At 38.6% G+C, this 16,740-nt stretch overlaps 1 protein-coding gene across 7 annotated transcripts in view; it reads left to right on the top strand.

Moving 5' to 3' along the window:
• The window catches only part of RABGAP1L (RAB GTPase activating protein 1 like), a 268,625-nt gene that overhangs the window by 151,205 nt on the left and 100,680 nt on the right, over positions 1–16,740 (top strand). For all 7 annotated transcript variants that reach the window (XM_026063133.1, XM_026063169.1, XM_026063142.1 and 4 more), the window contains one exon: positions 8,848–8,961. In XM_026063133.1, coding sequence (XP_025918918.1) covers positions 8,848–8,961 — 114 coding nt within the window. The remainder of the gene's footprint in view (positions 1–8,847; positions 8,962–16,740) is intronic.

The following is a 16,740-nucleotide window of genomic DNA, read 5'->3' as shown; positions in this document are numbered from 1 at the left end:
ACTTCTTGGAAACGTTACAGTTGACCGGAGATCTTGCTGAAGTATTTCTGTCTGCGTTATTGGAAGAATGCCGTAGTTCAAGAAAATTCAGGACAGATGTTTCCTTTTTCAAGAAATAATAGGCACGCTTCAACAACTACAAGCTTAAGAAACATTTTAAAATAAATGTTCTGGCAAATTGTAATCTGTGTAGTGCTTCAAGACACCTCTTCCTTGTTAGCACTCAGAAACAGTGAAGACACAGACCAGATAAACTTACTTGATATTACAGCATTTTCTTTCTATATTAATATTTTGCTGGCAGCAAGCAATACAGATGCTAATGGTAAAGATACATTAGGAGGCATCTATGTAGTGATGAATTTTGTTAGGATTGTTTCGTAGAGCTGGAGTTACCCAGCTTGTAAATGAAAAATCAACCAACTCTCTGGAGGGCAACACTTTCTTGAAATCTTAAATAGAGCAGTTACAATGATTGTCTCATCTTTTGATTTCCAAAAGTAGGCTTATTTTCAGAATTTGTAAAAGCATGACGAAGAGACACTGACTGGATAGACAGCTAGTTGATTGGTGACAGTGCAGTAAACTAATATTTTAAGTTCTACTTTTATTTACAAAGTTTACTTTAAAAATAAAGATGTCTTTTTAAGCAGTAACTGTGTGTGTGGGGGGTTGTGCTTCTCATGATGAAGATTTCGAGGCATTTGGTAACAATTGAGTTATGTTTTGTAGCACCATCAATTAAAGTAGATACATCGGAGTCAAGGAATCAAATATGCTACCTTTGCCATTTTCTGCAGTTTCACATTAGTTTTTCACATCCGTCTGATAATAATGAAGTTAAGTATTGTTTGTTAGAAGCAGGCCTAATGTGCTTGCAGAATTTATGCAATGAGTTGGTGATAGTCAGAAATATTTGAATTTCCAGTTATGGTTTAACCACAAGAGGTTTTTTAATCCTTTACAAATACATACGTGTATCTAACAGAGGAGACGTGATCAAATACCGTTTCTAAAAGCTAGCAAACCAGGAGGAGCTTGGAAAGAATTAACTTGCTAAATGGATAAATATGAATTATATTTTTCCTTGTCTCATTAAGTAGTGCCTATACTAATTTCTGCAAAAAAAATGGAGTGTTGGTGAATAAATTGGATAACATGCCTTTTACTTGGTCTACAGTATTTTCATGACCTCTACAGAGGCTAAGCTTTCAAAGTAATAGCTATTAGAGACGACAAGAACAAACCTAAGGCAAAATCCATTGCTACCAAAATTCTCTTCAATCCTCAGTAAAAGAAAGTTAGATATCCTATTTGCTAAAGCCTGTGTGACCCAACTAAAGCCCAAAATACAATAAAATTGAAATTGAAATGCTGTTATATCTACAAATAGATGTACATGTCTCTTCATGCAAACCATACATCATATGCAAGAAACAGAATCATCTGCTGGTGTACAGTGCTCCTTATCTCTCGTGGGAAATTGGGGAGCTTTCAAAATAAGTGTTTAAGGGTAACTCTGATTTCACAGCATACYGTGCCAATGGCAAAAAATTGAGCCAGTGCATTCAAAGGTTGTCCATCTTGCCCAGTAGCACCGGCAGCATTTTTCTTTTGAGAACAACTTTTGGAAAGAGTAGGACAAAGGAAGGGCAATAAATTATGTATCAATAGTATACAAGAGAAGGAGGATGTGCAGAGAAGGAGAAGAAAAATAAAACACAGAGACAGTAAAGGTCATAGGTGTTCTTTGTTTTTGAGAATGAGAGAGTATATACAGAATTCATTGTTTCGTATCTGATCCAATATTGCTGTGAATTTTTACAGAAAAATGTCTTCTGGTCTGTTGTTGATTGATGGCTCAATTCTGTTAGGACCTGAGCTCTTTCCACCTTTCCTGTGTGAATGCTACAATATCGCTTCCTTTTTTATGGCCACATATAGAATAATATTTATACCAGTAATTCTCTTATTGTAGTATTACCTTTCTATTCTGTGCAGTCTTTAAGAATCTAGGAGTTGTTCTGTTCTGCAGGTCCAAGTCTATCTTGTCCAGTGTCTCATAACTAAAAATGATCAGCACCAGATTTTGGGAAGGTTAAGAACCTCATGCTGGATGACTGATCAGTTTGAGCTCATCAGGTCGTCTCCTGCTCCCAAGTGGTTTTAAAATTGATTTAAACATAGCAAGAAATACAGTGGTAGTCTTTCAGAATTAACCTCATTCCAGATATCTTTGAGAATCATATAAATAGTAATCATAGACTATATAATGCCTGCCTCACCAATCCAGTTCCAGTTGTAGTGTGTCTAAAAGGATTAGTGTTCCTGCCTGCAAGCTGCTCGATAATTAGAGAACTAGGTATTTAGAAGTGATGAATAATTTTGTGTTGGCATGGATTTCAACTGTAGTAGATGCTTTCCTGAGGATCCTGTCTTGGGAATTCCTCAAAATCTGGGGCATGAAGAGCTGCCCGCCACGAGTCAAAAACAAACTGAGAAGAATGGGAGCTCCTGTGGTTAGAGATGATGTCTAGTTCCTTGTGCAGAGCTCTATTAGTAGTCCAGAGTATTATGCTGCTAAGAGAGGAGTGACTCTGACCCTAAATTTAGATCTAGGCTCCACCTGCCAGCCGCACAGCACTGCTCAGATCTGAGCTATTGGTTTGGCCCCACGTCCAACAAAACTGCTGTATCCTCCTGGCTGGAGAAACCAGTTTTCCCCAAGCAGCAATAAACACAGTGATGATGAGGCAGAATTTACAAAGTTCAGTTCATCAGTGTATTTAGTGAACTAACCAACACTATTTTCACTTTAAATGTCTTGATATGTAACTGCTAAAACAAACAAACAGACAAAAAAGAACTCCTCTCAAGAGTAATCCTCTCTTTTTTGTTTCTGTTTTTCTGTTAATTAGTACTCTTTGGGTATTATATGCTCTCAGCTGAATAAAAGCTGATGATGATTGAGAGGAAAGCTATTTATAGAAAAGAGCTGAACCAAACTACAAGGTATGTATTACAAAAATGCTGCAGAAGAACTGAGCATGGGCCAAGCAATTTTTATTCAAGACTTGTAAAAGGAAGAGCTATTGATTTTATTTCAAATACTGGCTGGTAGGGATCCTGGGATATTGTATTGGATCACACGGCTACTGTGAGGGTTATAATGTGTATGGAAAGCGATGAGAGGAAAGGGGTTGATGATGGGCGAGTACATCCGCCGGCACAACGTGGCGGCAGGTTTCATGGGAGGCATGAGTTTGGGAGGACCATGGTGATAGCCGGGGCTGGGCTACTTGCCCATTCTGCCTGACCTCATCTATTTTGTGTATTTTGTGTTCACCACCTGTTTGTAATTGCCTTCTAGAGAATTTAAGGTTGTTATTACTTGTATTTCCATTTCAGTAAAGCTACATGTCTTAGTTGTATGCATGGAGCTATATAGGACCACAGAGAACTTCAAGGAACAAAATAAGGAAAACCTTAAAGAAATTCCTTCAGGAAACTGCTTAGCATCCTAAAACAATGTCATAATATCTAGTAATGTTCACTTGAGAAGCCAATATTTAAATTTGCAGCCTTTTCAGGATTAAGAAGCATAGATTTATTGAGGGTACCTCTAGCTCCCACCATCAGCAGCCGGTGCTTTTCCACGCCATAGGAGAGACCGTGGCTGCGCAGCCCGTCTGCTCAGACTGGCCAGACAGACCAACCTGCCTGTGTCTGTCTCGGTCTGAAGGGAAGTGGTGAACACCTGTGGTGGCCCGGCAGCTTGCTTTCTATAGAATATATAGAAAAGTTGCAATATCTAATCCTAAAGGGACATGACACACTAGATTTCTAGTGCATGGCATTTTTAGGTGCTGAAAACTGCTTTTGATTTTATTTATTTATTCCCCCCCCCCCCCTTTCCCTGGGAATCTGAAATCAGGTATTTTTTTGGTGGTGAAGAGAGGAAGCACAGGTGGGGCAATTTGATGAAAAAATCAGCTGTTTGAACCTCAGCAGACATACAGACCATTTAAGTGCGTCCAGTCAGATAGATCGGTACTAACTGGCAGGCATATACAACTCATGTTTTTGCTTTTGCTTGTAACATATATATGGAAAAGCCAAACTTGAAAGAACTTTAATAAGATTGCCAAGATAAGCCTTGGGAAGTTAAGAAGTTCAGTATGAAACCTGCCTACCCATATGCATAATGATATAGTCTTAATGACACAGTCCTGGGGTTTTGGTTTCTTCTTCACGACATCCCTGCCTTGCTGTGGACAGAATGGGTAGTGGTTATCTAACGACTAGGGTTTTGTTTTTCCTTATTATTTTTCACTGTGTGGCCTCATGCCTTACTCTGTACCATTCAGACCAGGATTTGAGGATGAAGTTATTATTTTCCTCTTTGGCATTTCTGCAGGACTCATCACTGCAGTATTTCAGTGCTTCAGATGTTAATTGATTTTCATAACGCCCTACTGAGAAGAGGAATTATTATTAACCAGGGAAATGGAGCACAAGGAGATTGAGGTCAGAAGTACTGCTAAGTTTGAGTGCCAAGTTTGAAACACCTGTGACCTGATTTATTTATTTATTTATTTTTAGCAGTATTCACTTAAAACTTCCAAAGCTAAACTCCAGCTTCCTTTAATTGCATCTGTAAGGAATTCTGCATTTCTCCATATTAAGTGCAAGGTTGCAATACAGGCAGCTATATAGTAAAAGACACTTAGCTGACCACTTAGGAAATTTTTTATTTAAGAGACTTGCCTGTGTTAACATGGGAACTTCTGGGCAGAGGCAAGGAGAGGATCTGTATCTTAAGGGACAGCACTGAGATGTTGTGGCTCATGAGATTTTCTTTTCTTCTGCTGCACTCTTCTGCTTCATACCTTGCTTCTCTTCCAATTCTTGCAGCAAAGGAAGCAAGGCACTACCTGCAGGAGTCTCTTCTGCTGCGTAGCCCTAATTCATCTCCAGAGCGTGTGCGTTCAGGACAATAAATGAGCAGAGGTCTTTTCTGGAGTGTGTGTGAAATGTTCTTAATTAAAAAATAGTTCATGATGTGCACACACAAAGGTTTCTCTATAATTCTTGAGTGCCTGCATAGCCCTAATTTCCTTTAACATTTCTTTTAACATAGTTTTCTGTATTTGAAAACCCAAGAGAGTCCGTCTTCTGACACCATATGCCCACATCCTAGCCAGGTTGTGACTACATCCTTTAGTTGTCTTTTTTCATTAACAATTAACTAATCATGACTTTTAGCAGAATAAAAATCTTCTGAAAACTTGTATTTGAATAACCGTAACCTGATCTGATGTGATGCTCCTGGGAACAGGGCTATAAACAAGTTGTATTTGGAAAAAGGTAGCAACTTAACCAAAACATTTTTCATATATTTTACAATGTGCTGTACACCGATTTTTACTCTAGACTCATTTATTGTTTCTGTTAGAGCATGGGTTTATAGTATTTCAAATGAATGTCATCTTTCCAGAATAAGTTCATTCTCATACCTTTTAGCCTTGTTTTTATTGTGGGATCATTTAATTGCTTTTCTCTAGTTTTTTAGAAACATCTATTCTTCGTAATGCTGAAAGAACAGTTCACTTCTGACTCCTTTTAACTTAGAAAAAGTGAATTTGCGTTTAGACCTTTACACAGAAATATGTTTTGGTCTTGCCTTGGACATCTACATTGTAAACTTTTGTGCACTCAATTATATGCTGTACTCACAGGTTAAAAAAAAAAAAAGACAGAAAAGACATAACCTCTCTTCTTGATAGAAAAAAACATCTCTGCCCTGGACATGGTGGCCTTTCTAGACTTTCTTTAAAATGTTTAGTTCTTTTCAAGTTTGTGCTGAAGAATTAATAGGAAAAATGGTAATACTGATTTGGGAAAATCTGACTTAGGGAAAGATGAAAGGTACAGGAAAAGGAGTTGTGTGCTGAATGTAAGAAAAAGGAGAAGGTCTGGAAACAAAATACTGATTATTTCTCACTCGCATTTTTTTTGAGAGGTTTCACTGGAGTCTTTATTCACTATTTACACTTCAGAGCTTAAATGTTTCAGGTATTTTTTAGAGCCACTTAAAATTAGAGAAAGAAAAGGTTTTGTAACAGCATTCTTGAGATTAAATCAAGGTTGTAACACTTGAAAAAGGGTATTTTGGACAGTGTATTACAAATACATTGTAGGGTTCAACATCACAATGCAGTTTTGAAAGTCTGTACTCAAAAAAAAATTTTTTTTTGGCTTGTTTGTATTTAAATTTGTCAGAGTATACACTCTGGAGTGAGTTAATACTACCTGAATCCCCTCCTAGGAATTGGCTCACATTGCTTGGTGGAGAACATGCATGGAATAGGATATTCCATCTCCCAAGGAAGTTTTAAAGGGTAACTAGAAATCTTTATATGAGAGTCCGTGACTCTCTTCACAAGTCTAGTCCAAGCACTTTGTGATATAATTGGCAGCTCTTCTACAAAGTATTTCAGATTAATGGGAGGGAGGAAAGACTTTTAAGCTCCTTTCTTTCTAATACTTCCCATACCAGCTGGTCTGGCGCGTGCCTCTGCAGCACGTACTGCAGTCGTGAGCGCATAGCCCTCTCATTCAGACTGGGATGGACTTTCCCAGATAACAGTTCCTGTTTTTCCCAGCTAAGGAGCAAACACAAGAGCAATGCACTCTGATGCCTGCTACTTTTATTAAAAGGAAAGTTTAATTATTACTAGGAGTTATGCCTTGCTGTTTTTCCTGAGTTCTTCTTCAGTACCAATAGGAGGAAACCTGTAAATCCTTGCATATTCTTCCAACATTGTCTCTCTGCGTGTGTGCTAATAGTTCTCCTGAGGTTTTACAGTGATCTTGTAGAAGTCAAGGGTTTAGAGCAGTGTAAAATGTGTCTGTGACAGAAGTATTTCTAACATAGTTCTGTTTTCAGGCTGCATTTTTGGAGTGCTGACCTGAGGTCACTAAATTGTAGCCTGCAATGTGAGTCCAGAAGTTTGAGAGCTACAGTCAGTGCTGAGCTGAATTCCTACTTGACCAGGTTATATCAATTGGTGTCAGAAACTTAACAGATTTTTAAATGGACTCAGTAACTGTATTCTACCCCTAGATCTTAAATTGCATTTAAGGCATTTCATAATATGTCACAAAATTGGTAGATCAATCTAAGAGAGGAATACTGCTGTTATTTATCTTCCCGTGTGTTTGAAAGCCATGTAAATGAAAATGCTCATTAAAGCAGTCTGGGTGGCAAACTGCTCATTATTTAGATTTTTATTCTTTGTTTTGTTGCATGCTGTTTAGACTGTGTGGTTAGTTTCTGTTGTTAGTAGTTACATGATGCTTAGCTATCCTGCAAATTGTGATGGGAACCTGACGAAAGGTTCAGCACAAAAGCGTGTTTATTTTCTCCATTAGTGCCAGGTAGTCTGATTTAAAAAATAAAAATAAAAAAAAATCACTCTCTTTGTAAGCTTTCCTTTCCTTAGCAAAGGCAAAGCAACTGGAAATTAGGACACCATTAATGGAACATTCATGGTAAAGTTTCATAGCAAACATGAACAAGAAACCACCTAAACCAGGGAGATTCCCTGGTAGCTGACTCCAGCGTGTTCAAAGATTTTTTTGTGGATGGTCCTGGATTATGAACTCTGCGGTCTGAGGGTTTAGGAGCTTCTATATAACAAATACATACACTTTGTTTTCAAGGCAAAAGTACTGATAACGGATTTATTTTCTGTTTTAAGTCAGATGTGAGAATTTTGTTGTTTTTTTCCTTTAGGATTACAAAAGTAATAGAGAAAAGCAGTGTTTGACATTTACCAACCTAAAGATACTATCTCACCCTGAGAGTAATTGTAACCTAAAGATAATTGAGTTGTCTTTGTAGATGTAACCCTGACAGTTTGTTACCACTTCTCATACACAGAGGAGAATTTCCCAGGTCTGACTGCAACCATTTCCAGTCTTTTCATAAAAATACAGTATTCTAAGCAATTTCTTCCTTATATACAGAGCTAGGTATGTCTAGGGAACAATTCAGTTGCCTAAACATTGGCATCTAGTGTCATTTTAAATGTCTTTGGATATGCAGATCGTCCACATGGAGCTTGCAGAGATGATGCAGCACTTACAGGAGACTTGAATCCTTCTGCAGTAGCAGCTGCTTGCCAGGCAAGGGTACCTCAGCGCTGCTAAGATGGCTTTCAGCACCCCTATTTAGGCTCCTGAACTTATCTCTGATTGCTTGTCAATGTGAAAACATAATTGAGTTGGAGATGTTCTGGTAGCAAAGAAATACATGGGATTTCTCTGACAGCATAACACTTTTTTTCTTTTTTTCTATTTTTGTTCTTTTAAGGACCTCTCAGTGGTAAACTTTGAATGTTTCCAAGTAATAGTTCTAATTTGTAATCAACAGTTTTTCTGGTAGATTGATATATGTTGAAAATTGGTACATCTGAGGTTACGAGAAAGGTGGTAAAGTCTAATTTTCTTTTTTTTACTTCCAGAGAAATACAGTAAGCATATGTTCTGTAGGAAAAAAGCAACTGCGATTAAATAGCTACTTATTTCCTATGAGCTTTAAAGTTGGACTGTGAGCCTGAAGGACAGAAAACATGCCACGTTGCTCTTGTTAAGCAGTCACATTATTACTGCAGTTGAGACTAGAGGTTTTTCAGTTTCTTCTCAAATGCATTTTTGGAGGATGAGTCAGTAAAGCAGTTATCTAATGTATCCATGTTGACTGCACGTAGAATTTTGTATTCTGTGTGTTTAATTATACTGTTTCCGGGCTAATACTTCGGGATTTTTTTCTTCTTTTTACAGGATTCTGCTCAAGAGAGTGTCATTACCCGAGATATTCATCGTACGTTTCCAGCACATGATTATTTCAAAGATACAGAAGGAGACGGTCAGGAATCTCTATACAAAATCTGTAAGGTACAGTCAGTGCTCTGAATTTTAAAGTGTTCCATATTTTTCTATGACTGTATTTTTCCCCGGTAAACCTGTTCTGATCCAAAACACTACTCAGTAGGATTTTTAAGCTTTATTTAGATTGTACGTGAAGACTGTAGTGTTTCTGCAGTACTAAATATACTGAAGTAGTTTTTGCAACTTCCCATTTTTTCCTATCTCCTAAGATGCATATCGGAAGCGTGAGGCTCACGCTAGCTTTACTCACGGGGGATTTGATGTCAAAGGGCTGTTTCAGTAGGTGTGGGGAGCCGCTGAACTCGCTTTGCAGCTTCTTCTCTGAACCTTCTACTAGCAGAGCAAAGCAACTCTGCCATGAGGTTAAGACAGACCCTCCATGAGATAGTTACCTAGAGAACAGATTAGCTGATCTTTTCACAGTATGTATGTATAAGTTTCCAAGCATAGCTCTCAAATCACCTCCGATGAAGGAGTATCTATAATTTTTTCCAATTTGCAGATGGGGAAGGTGAGGTATTAAGGGAGCAGATTTGGCTGGGTTATACAGACAGGCGTGTTGCTAAGGAGAGAGCCGGAGGGAATGTCGCAGCTAGAGGCTCCACTCTTGTCAGTTGTAGATTTTGTTTGTGGTTTTGGCCATCGTCCTCTTTCTTTTTTTTTCTTTTTTTTCTTTGTTATAACATGTAGAATAAATGAGTGCCTTAGACAAAGCCATTTCCACTTCTCTTCTTTTTCCTTATTGTTCTCTTTCCTCCTCCAGCTGATGAACACACAGATGTCTGTGAGAGGGAATTGTCAATAAAGCAGGAAAGCCAGAAAAGTTTGGTAAACAGTGTCCTGCCTTTGGGGCATGATGATGCATCCTCCTATTCTCCAGATATGTGCTGTGGTGTTACAGTCTCCTGTTCAAACAATAATTGGGCAACTGTTAAATATAGCTGCTTTGGTTAGATACGTTCGAATTCATTGTCCTAGGTAATTCACATTAAAAAAATAAATAAATAAAGGAGCAGAAAGGACTTTGGACCAATTATATTGATTTCACACTCATCTTGGAACACTAAAGGTGTTCTCGAGGGCTATGAGAAAACCATTCTTGTGTCAATCTTTAACAAGAATAACTAGGACAATGCAGGTAATTGTTGGCTTGTCAGTTTGATATCAGTTAAGTGAAAAATGATGGAATGGCATTCAGCTCTATCGAGGATTAAATGTGAGAAATATAATGAATGCCTATGGGTTTATTGAAAATAGATTTTGACAAGCTAATTTAAAAAAAAAGAAAATAGAGGTTTGGTTGGTGAAAGTAATTTTATCAAAATTCTGTAGATCATTTAGTCTGATGCCACACAAAGATTGTAAATGCTAGACAAGTTAGAACATGAACAAGCTACACATTAAAGAATTAAAAGGTGGCTAGCCGGAAGATCTCTAATTATCAGCATTGAATAAATGTATTTCAAACACAAGTGTCATGAAGCTCACTTGTTTATTTGATACACTTATATTAGTCACTTAAAAGAAAACAAAAAAATTAATTTTTGGTAGAGATTTGTATGTGACAGAGAGAAGAGGGAATGGTAAATAATAAAAAGGGCAAGAGGATGTATAAATAGATGAATCTGATGTAGGAATAGAATGACTTGAGTACCTCAGTGTTTTACAGCAGCTGCTCTTGATTTTGATTACTGTGTCCAGAATTAAAGATGATGATTTCTGACTTGGAAAGAATTTGTAGAAGTTCCATGACAAGGATTCAACGATTTGAGAGCATACTTTAGAGTGAGAAACTCGAGCAGCTCAGTCTATTTTGTTTAATAAAGAAAAGAAGATAAAGAGATGAATCTGATTTACTAGAAGTGACTTGGAGGAATTTTCTCTCTAGCAGGCAGCCTGAGAGAGGCAGAGATTTCAGTTCTTCCTGAGTTTTCTGTAGTAAAGGTGAAGTATTTCATTTGTTTCCCAAAGCTGGGAGCTCTCCCCACTCTCAGGGCCCCTCCTTCTGCAGAGAGAGGACCTGCAGATCTCGGGCCTCTCATCCTCACGTTCCTTGAAGGGTCTAGATCACAGCTTACCAGTATGTATCACAAGTTTAAGACTGCTTTTCCCTCAAAGTATTTTATATTTACCAGCAGTTGAATCACCTCTGCCATTTTGCCACTTTCTCTTGATAAGAAAAGGTCCCGCATAACATCTTTGCAGTCAGCTTTTGATTTGCTACTCTGAACAGCTTTGCATCATGAGCAAACTTTATTAYCTTGCTATTTTTGTATGCTTTGTGCAGGATTTGTGAATATTTTCAACAGTACCAGCCCCAGCATGTCTTTCTGTAAGATTCTGGGAGCCGCCTCACCCTCATTTTGTGGATGAAAACTGTTTATTCCTACTTTTTGTTTCCTCTCCTTTAATAAATTATTTGAATGCATAAGAGGACCTTCTCCTATGGTGGCTTAGTTTCCTTAAAAGTCTTTGTGCAGGGATCTTGTTGACGGTTTTCTAAAAATCTGAGTAGACTGTATGGACCGGATCATTTTTCTTAGGTGCTCCTTCAAAGAAGGGTTTGTGAAGCATTGCTTCCTTGTACAACAGCCACACTGAATCTCCCCCATGGTATTATTCAGGAGTTTACTGATTTTATTCTTGATGGTTTCTACCTACTTGCCAGGTTGGAGATCAGACTTAACTTTTGTGTAGCTTCCTAGGTAGCCCCTTTTCCTCCATCCGTGCCCTGTTTTCCCAAATGGCCATGGCTACGGTCTGCAAATGATCTGTCTGTGGCCAACTGGGCCTTGAGTTTGTGAGGGACTTGGGGAGTTTTAAAGAAAGATTATTAAAAACCGGTTAATTTGTTTATAAGCTTGTTATTTCATTGGAAAAAAATCTGTGTTGAAAGTAACGTTGTGACAGCTTTCTATTAGCAGCATAGCTTTTGGCAGAGGTACCGGGTGATGGTGCGCTTCTTCTAACAGGAAAACGAGATATTTGAAGAGTGCGATTATTGAATAAGGCTAGAAAAAGTCTGTCCTAAAGTAGGAGGGTAAAAAGCTGGAGAGCAGTTTCTCCACGGCCTGCTGCAATGCGAGGTGATCTGAGCTGTCAGATAAAAAGGAAACCGTTGAAAGCTCACTGCCGCACTTCAGCGGCTCTGTCACTTTTAGTTCCTTCTCTTCATCTCCCCTGCAGAACAGTAGGAAACCAGCAAAGCTTGAAACTTTTTCTGTTGCAGAACATTTGTGTGACAAAGTATCTAAAAATAAACTTTTAAGGATGACAATGGTGATGAGCAATGAAAGGAAAGAGCTAACAGCTCCGGCTTCTAGATCTGCGATTTCACCTGAGGACATCAGATGAGCCAGATTTGTACGGAGCAGACATCTTTGGAAAATACTTCTGTTTCTTGGGCCCTTTCTGTTTAAATGCTATGAAAATTCTAGGTGTATTTGAAAGGTTCCTTCTCCGTGTTGCGATGAATAATAGAATAATACTCTTGACCTACTTCCATGCTTACATATGTAGTTAACAGCTCTATGCTTCAGGGAATCAAAGCACTTGGCAGAAATAGTCCTCTCAACTGCTTGGAGTGTCTGCAGTGCACAATTTAACGTGACGTGTTTTCTCTAATTTTCTGATTAAAGTAACTCCTATTTGACAAACAACCACTGTGACTTTAATAAGAGAAATGGAATATGTTGCAGAGAAATCAATCAGTTTCACTAGGTTAGTAATCTTATTGGGCAAACTACAGAAATAGAAGTTTTTGTGAAAATAGTTGAATTTTATCTCAGCGATTCAAAGCTGGTCTTAGTGTTTTTGCTGTGAAAAAGGCACTATGGAAGGATATGAATCATCTGTATTATGAGGCACTTGGTTACTGAATACTTGTCTCCTTGGTTTAGCAAATACGTAGTTTATTGCTAATCCCAGCCATACTTGCCTGAAAGTTTTATGGGCAGGCTCGGTACGGTAGCTGGTTTACTGGGACACCAACACTTTGTTTTAGTAGCTGTCCCGGGGTCCGTTTGTTTGTTGGTATCCAGATGTGTAGAGGGAATGATGAACTGTTTTTCTAGCCAAGCTAATACTGAATGGCATCCACCACTGGTCTTTGGCTTTCACAGCTGTAGATGATGTGATTGAAATGTGAACCATGTCTTGTCGAGCTGCTCTTTTTTGGCCAGTGGCTTTTATGCCATGATAAGCGAGGTCTGATGGGTTGCTCTTGGGCTCATCCTTCAGCGTGGCCGAACTGCTGCTTAAAGCTGCCCTGTAGATTGTTTGTCTGTCGTCGTCTTTTTCAATTTCACTTCCTTGCAGCGTCTTTTTTTGTTTTTTCTCAATGCACATATTCTACATTTCTCAGACTTTTCTTAGTATCTTCTAAAATTTCCTGATAGGAAGTTGCAGCATTTGTCCACCTTGGCTTAGCTGTTTGTCAAAGGGCAGCTCTGTTGCTTTCCTACAGCAGCCTGACATCAGTTGTAGTATAAGCAAGGGCCATAAACAGAATCAGTTAAGAATGATTTTTCATCTATTTTTAGTTGTTTATTTTCTGCACTCCTGCACTGAAGAGCAATTTTAGTAAATATTGTTGTCTTGTTTCATGCAAAGGATTTTTAATGTTATCTTGTCTTCTTCAATTTACATATTAATAAGGCTCCTTCTCTGTGCATCTGTGCTCAGCAAGGAAGCAGTAGGACTGTTCCTGCATATGGATTTTCTGCTGAGCCTGTACTAGTGAAAAGGTCAGGATTGTGAATCTTGAGTGCTGGAAAGAGAACAAAAGCTTTATTACGTTAGGAGGCCTGCCTGAAACGACCGTGGCGATTTCTTCGTTCCCTGGGCCCTTATTGTGCGGACAGTTCTGCAGGAGGCCTGTTGGGTAAAATATAGCTGCCTCTCTCTGATACTCCATAAATGAGTAAATAATTTCTAAAAATACAGTTTCAGTTAACACAGAATGTTTTGTAGGATGTGATACATCCAAAATGCTGCAGTCATAGGAATAGCATTGCTCTTAGCCTGTTAGCCTTACCCTGAATTTAGGTATGGAGTTTTAAATAATGCTATCACTGCAATTATCCAGAGACTAAGCATATCATAAAATACCTTGTTGCATGAGAAGTCCACATCAGAGCCTGGGTGTCCTCTTGACACAGACACACTGAGGACTGAAGAAACTCAAGTATTTATTATATGAGAAACCACCTGGCCCACAGAAAATAGAAAATTAACTCAGAATCAGCTCACAGAACGATGGTGCTGTTCAGATACAATGGAAGGCTTTTAACTCTACTAAAATGGACTTTAGCATATAGTAGAGCGGTTTCTGTATCAAACGTTGAGTATATTCCCTCAATCATATCAATCATTACGGTGGTCACAAAAAAAATAAGTAATGAGAGCAAACTGGGTTTGTAATAATCCTAAAAATTACATTTGATTCCTACTATATTTTCCTTTTTTCTGGGACACGGTTGCTGGATAGCTAGCGTGCCTGTTAATAAGCGTCTTGCCAGTACGCCTGTCGCTCTTGCAGAGCAGGGAGAGCTTCCTGTGCCAGAAAACGTTATTCCAGACAAGAGCGAGACTGTTATTGCAGCTGAGAGATTGAGATCTGTAGAGACTCTGCCCGTACCTTTTCCTCTGCATTGCTGCGAAACCCGAGGGGAAGGGGAAGCTGTGGCAAACGAGAGAAAGCCCTTTTCACAAGGCAGATGCTGTCGCAGTATTCTTTGAGCTCTGTTTCAGTTTGTAATGTAATTGTAATTAATGTAATTGTATTTGTAATTGTAAATTACTGATATTTGCAGTTAGTGTTTTGCTTTTTGCCATTTCAAGTACATTTGAACCTTCAGCAAGCACAGGCAATGATTTTTCATGCACTTGAGGATGCAAAAAAATGCAAAACAGTTTGTTTTGGAATTTGAGGTGTACTCCTTACTCTTCATTTTTTAAAATTAGTAGGGCCTCATACATAGTTGTTGCAGAAATCCCACACCTGAGATTTTAAACTCAAGTCAGCAACCTTTCTATTCATCCTTTCAATGGTACCTATTTGGATCTCGTATCTACAGAAGATTATAATCTCAGTTGATTTTCCTCCAGTAATTCTTTAAAGAAGAATTTCTCCTCGTCTCTGGATTCTCATTGACTTTTTCCAAGAACCTTGGATACCATTAGCTCGATACCATTAGCTTTTTCTGAGGAGACTGTTGCTTCTGGAGTATTCGCTTTCTGGTGATGTTGTACTAATGAGTGCACAGTACTTCATCTCTTCCAGCAGACAGAGAGCTATTAAAAAGAGTCTTTAATTCTGTAGATGAATTTGTCATTTAGTTAAAATGAGTTAAAGTAGGTTTTAAGTAAGAATGTTCAGTAAGTCCTATTTATGAGAGAGAATATTTAAAATCTTATTTATTTGGAGCATTGTAATTGGAGATTCCCAAGGCACATTAAAAAAATAATGATTTGAAAGTTTGCAACGTTGTCGCGGGTTGTCCTGGGAAAACCCCCCTCTCTCGAAATTAAAAAGTAAAGGCACATTGACTTCATTGGAATTAGGGGATTTGGGATTTTGTTTTGTTTGCCTATTTCAAAGTATGGAAAAACAAAATTAGTGCTCCTAAAGCCCTTAGTAGGATAAATCTTGAATTATTCATCTCAGATCTTATGTTGCTGATATCCAATTATGGTGGTATAGGCAGCATCCTTATTTTTGAGGGTATTTTGGTTAATTAAATTGTATATTCAGCATTATCAAGTACCATAGGTTACTTAAAACTAAAAAAGTATAATTGGAAATGTAGCATACATAAAGCTTCAAAAGTCTGTTTGCTTTGGGCAAGTACATTGAAATTATATAGATTCTGAAGACTTCATTTAAAAAAGTCTTTAGTTGCCAAGATTATGATGCTTGGACTTAACAGCAGCGGATTTTTCAGTTTGATTTAATTCTCATGCTGAAATGAAGTTAGTGTCTAAGTATCTGATAAGGGCTGCTGGTGAAGATTAGATTTTGGGGAGAGAACTAGCGGAAATTATTGTAAAAATCAAAATAGATCAAATGAGTTGTTTGGTTTTTTTTCCTAGGTATTGGTTTCTTCCAAGGTTTGTTAATGATGACTTCCTTTTACTGAGGCTTTTTTCTCTCATATATCTTATGTATCTCTGTGTCCGCTAATGTGTTTGTTTTTTCTTGTTTTTGTTTTTGTTTTCTACGAATTTATCCAGTACTTACGGATTCACAGTTCCATGGATCACCTCTTTTCAAAAAGCAGTGTCACATTTCTCATCTCTTCTTCTAGTTTAACCGACCCTTTAGTGCTTTGCCGGTTTGTAGTTATTTTCCTTTCAGGCATTTGGTGCAAGTACGGTCTCTCCTTAATAAACTTTTAGCGTTTGCTTTCCTCATTTTAAGTCGTAGTGTCTTGCTCTGCCTTCAAGCCGAGGCAGCTCCTTCACCGCCCTCCTTGTCGGCCAGCGGCCCGGCGGGAGGGAAACCCGCCGCGTTGCTCCGCCGTGGAGCAGCGTGTTTTGCCCTCGTGCGGCTCTTCCGCTCTGGCCTGCGGACGCGCTGCGCCTGAAGCGGGGGCTCCGCAAGCGGAGACGCGGGCTTGCTGCGCTGGGCGGCTTTGCGAGGAGGTTCGTTACTCGCCTTAATGCGTTTGGGGAGTTACTCGGGAGAGCAGCGCTTGGTCTGCCTTGATGTTTCCGTGTTGAACCTGCAGAGTTTGGGTTGTGGTGGTGGTTCTTTTTTCCCTTGTTTTCCTCCTTTGGCCACAG

The sequence above is a fragment of the Apteryx rowi genome, unplaced genomic scaffold (genome assembly GCF_003343035.1).
Source record: "Apteryx rowi isolate R43461 unplaced genomic scaffold, aptRow1 scaffold_100, whole genome shotgun sequence".
Classification (NCBI taxonomy): Eukaryota; Metazoa; Chordata; class Aves; order Apterygiformes; family Apterygidae; genus Apteryx; species Apteryx rowi.
Note: the sequence above shows the minus strand (reverse complement) of the source record. Positions and strands in the feature narration are given on the sequence as shown.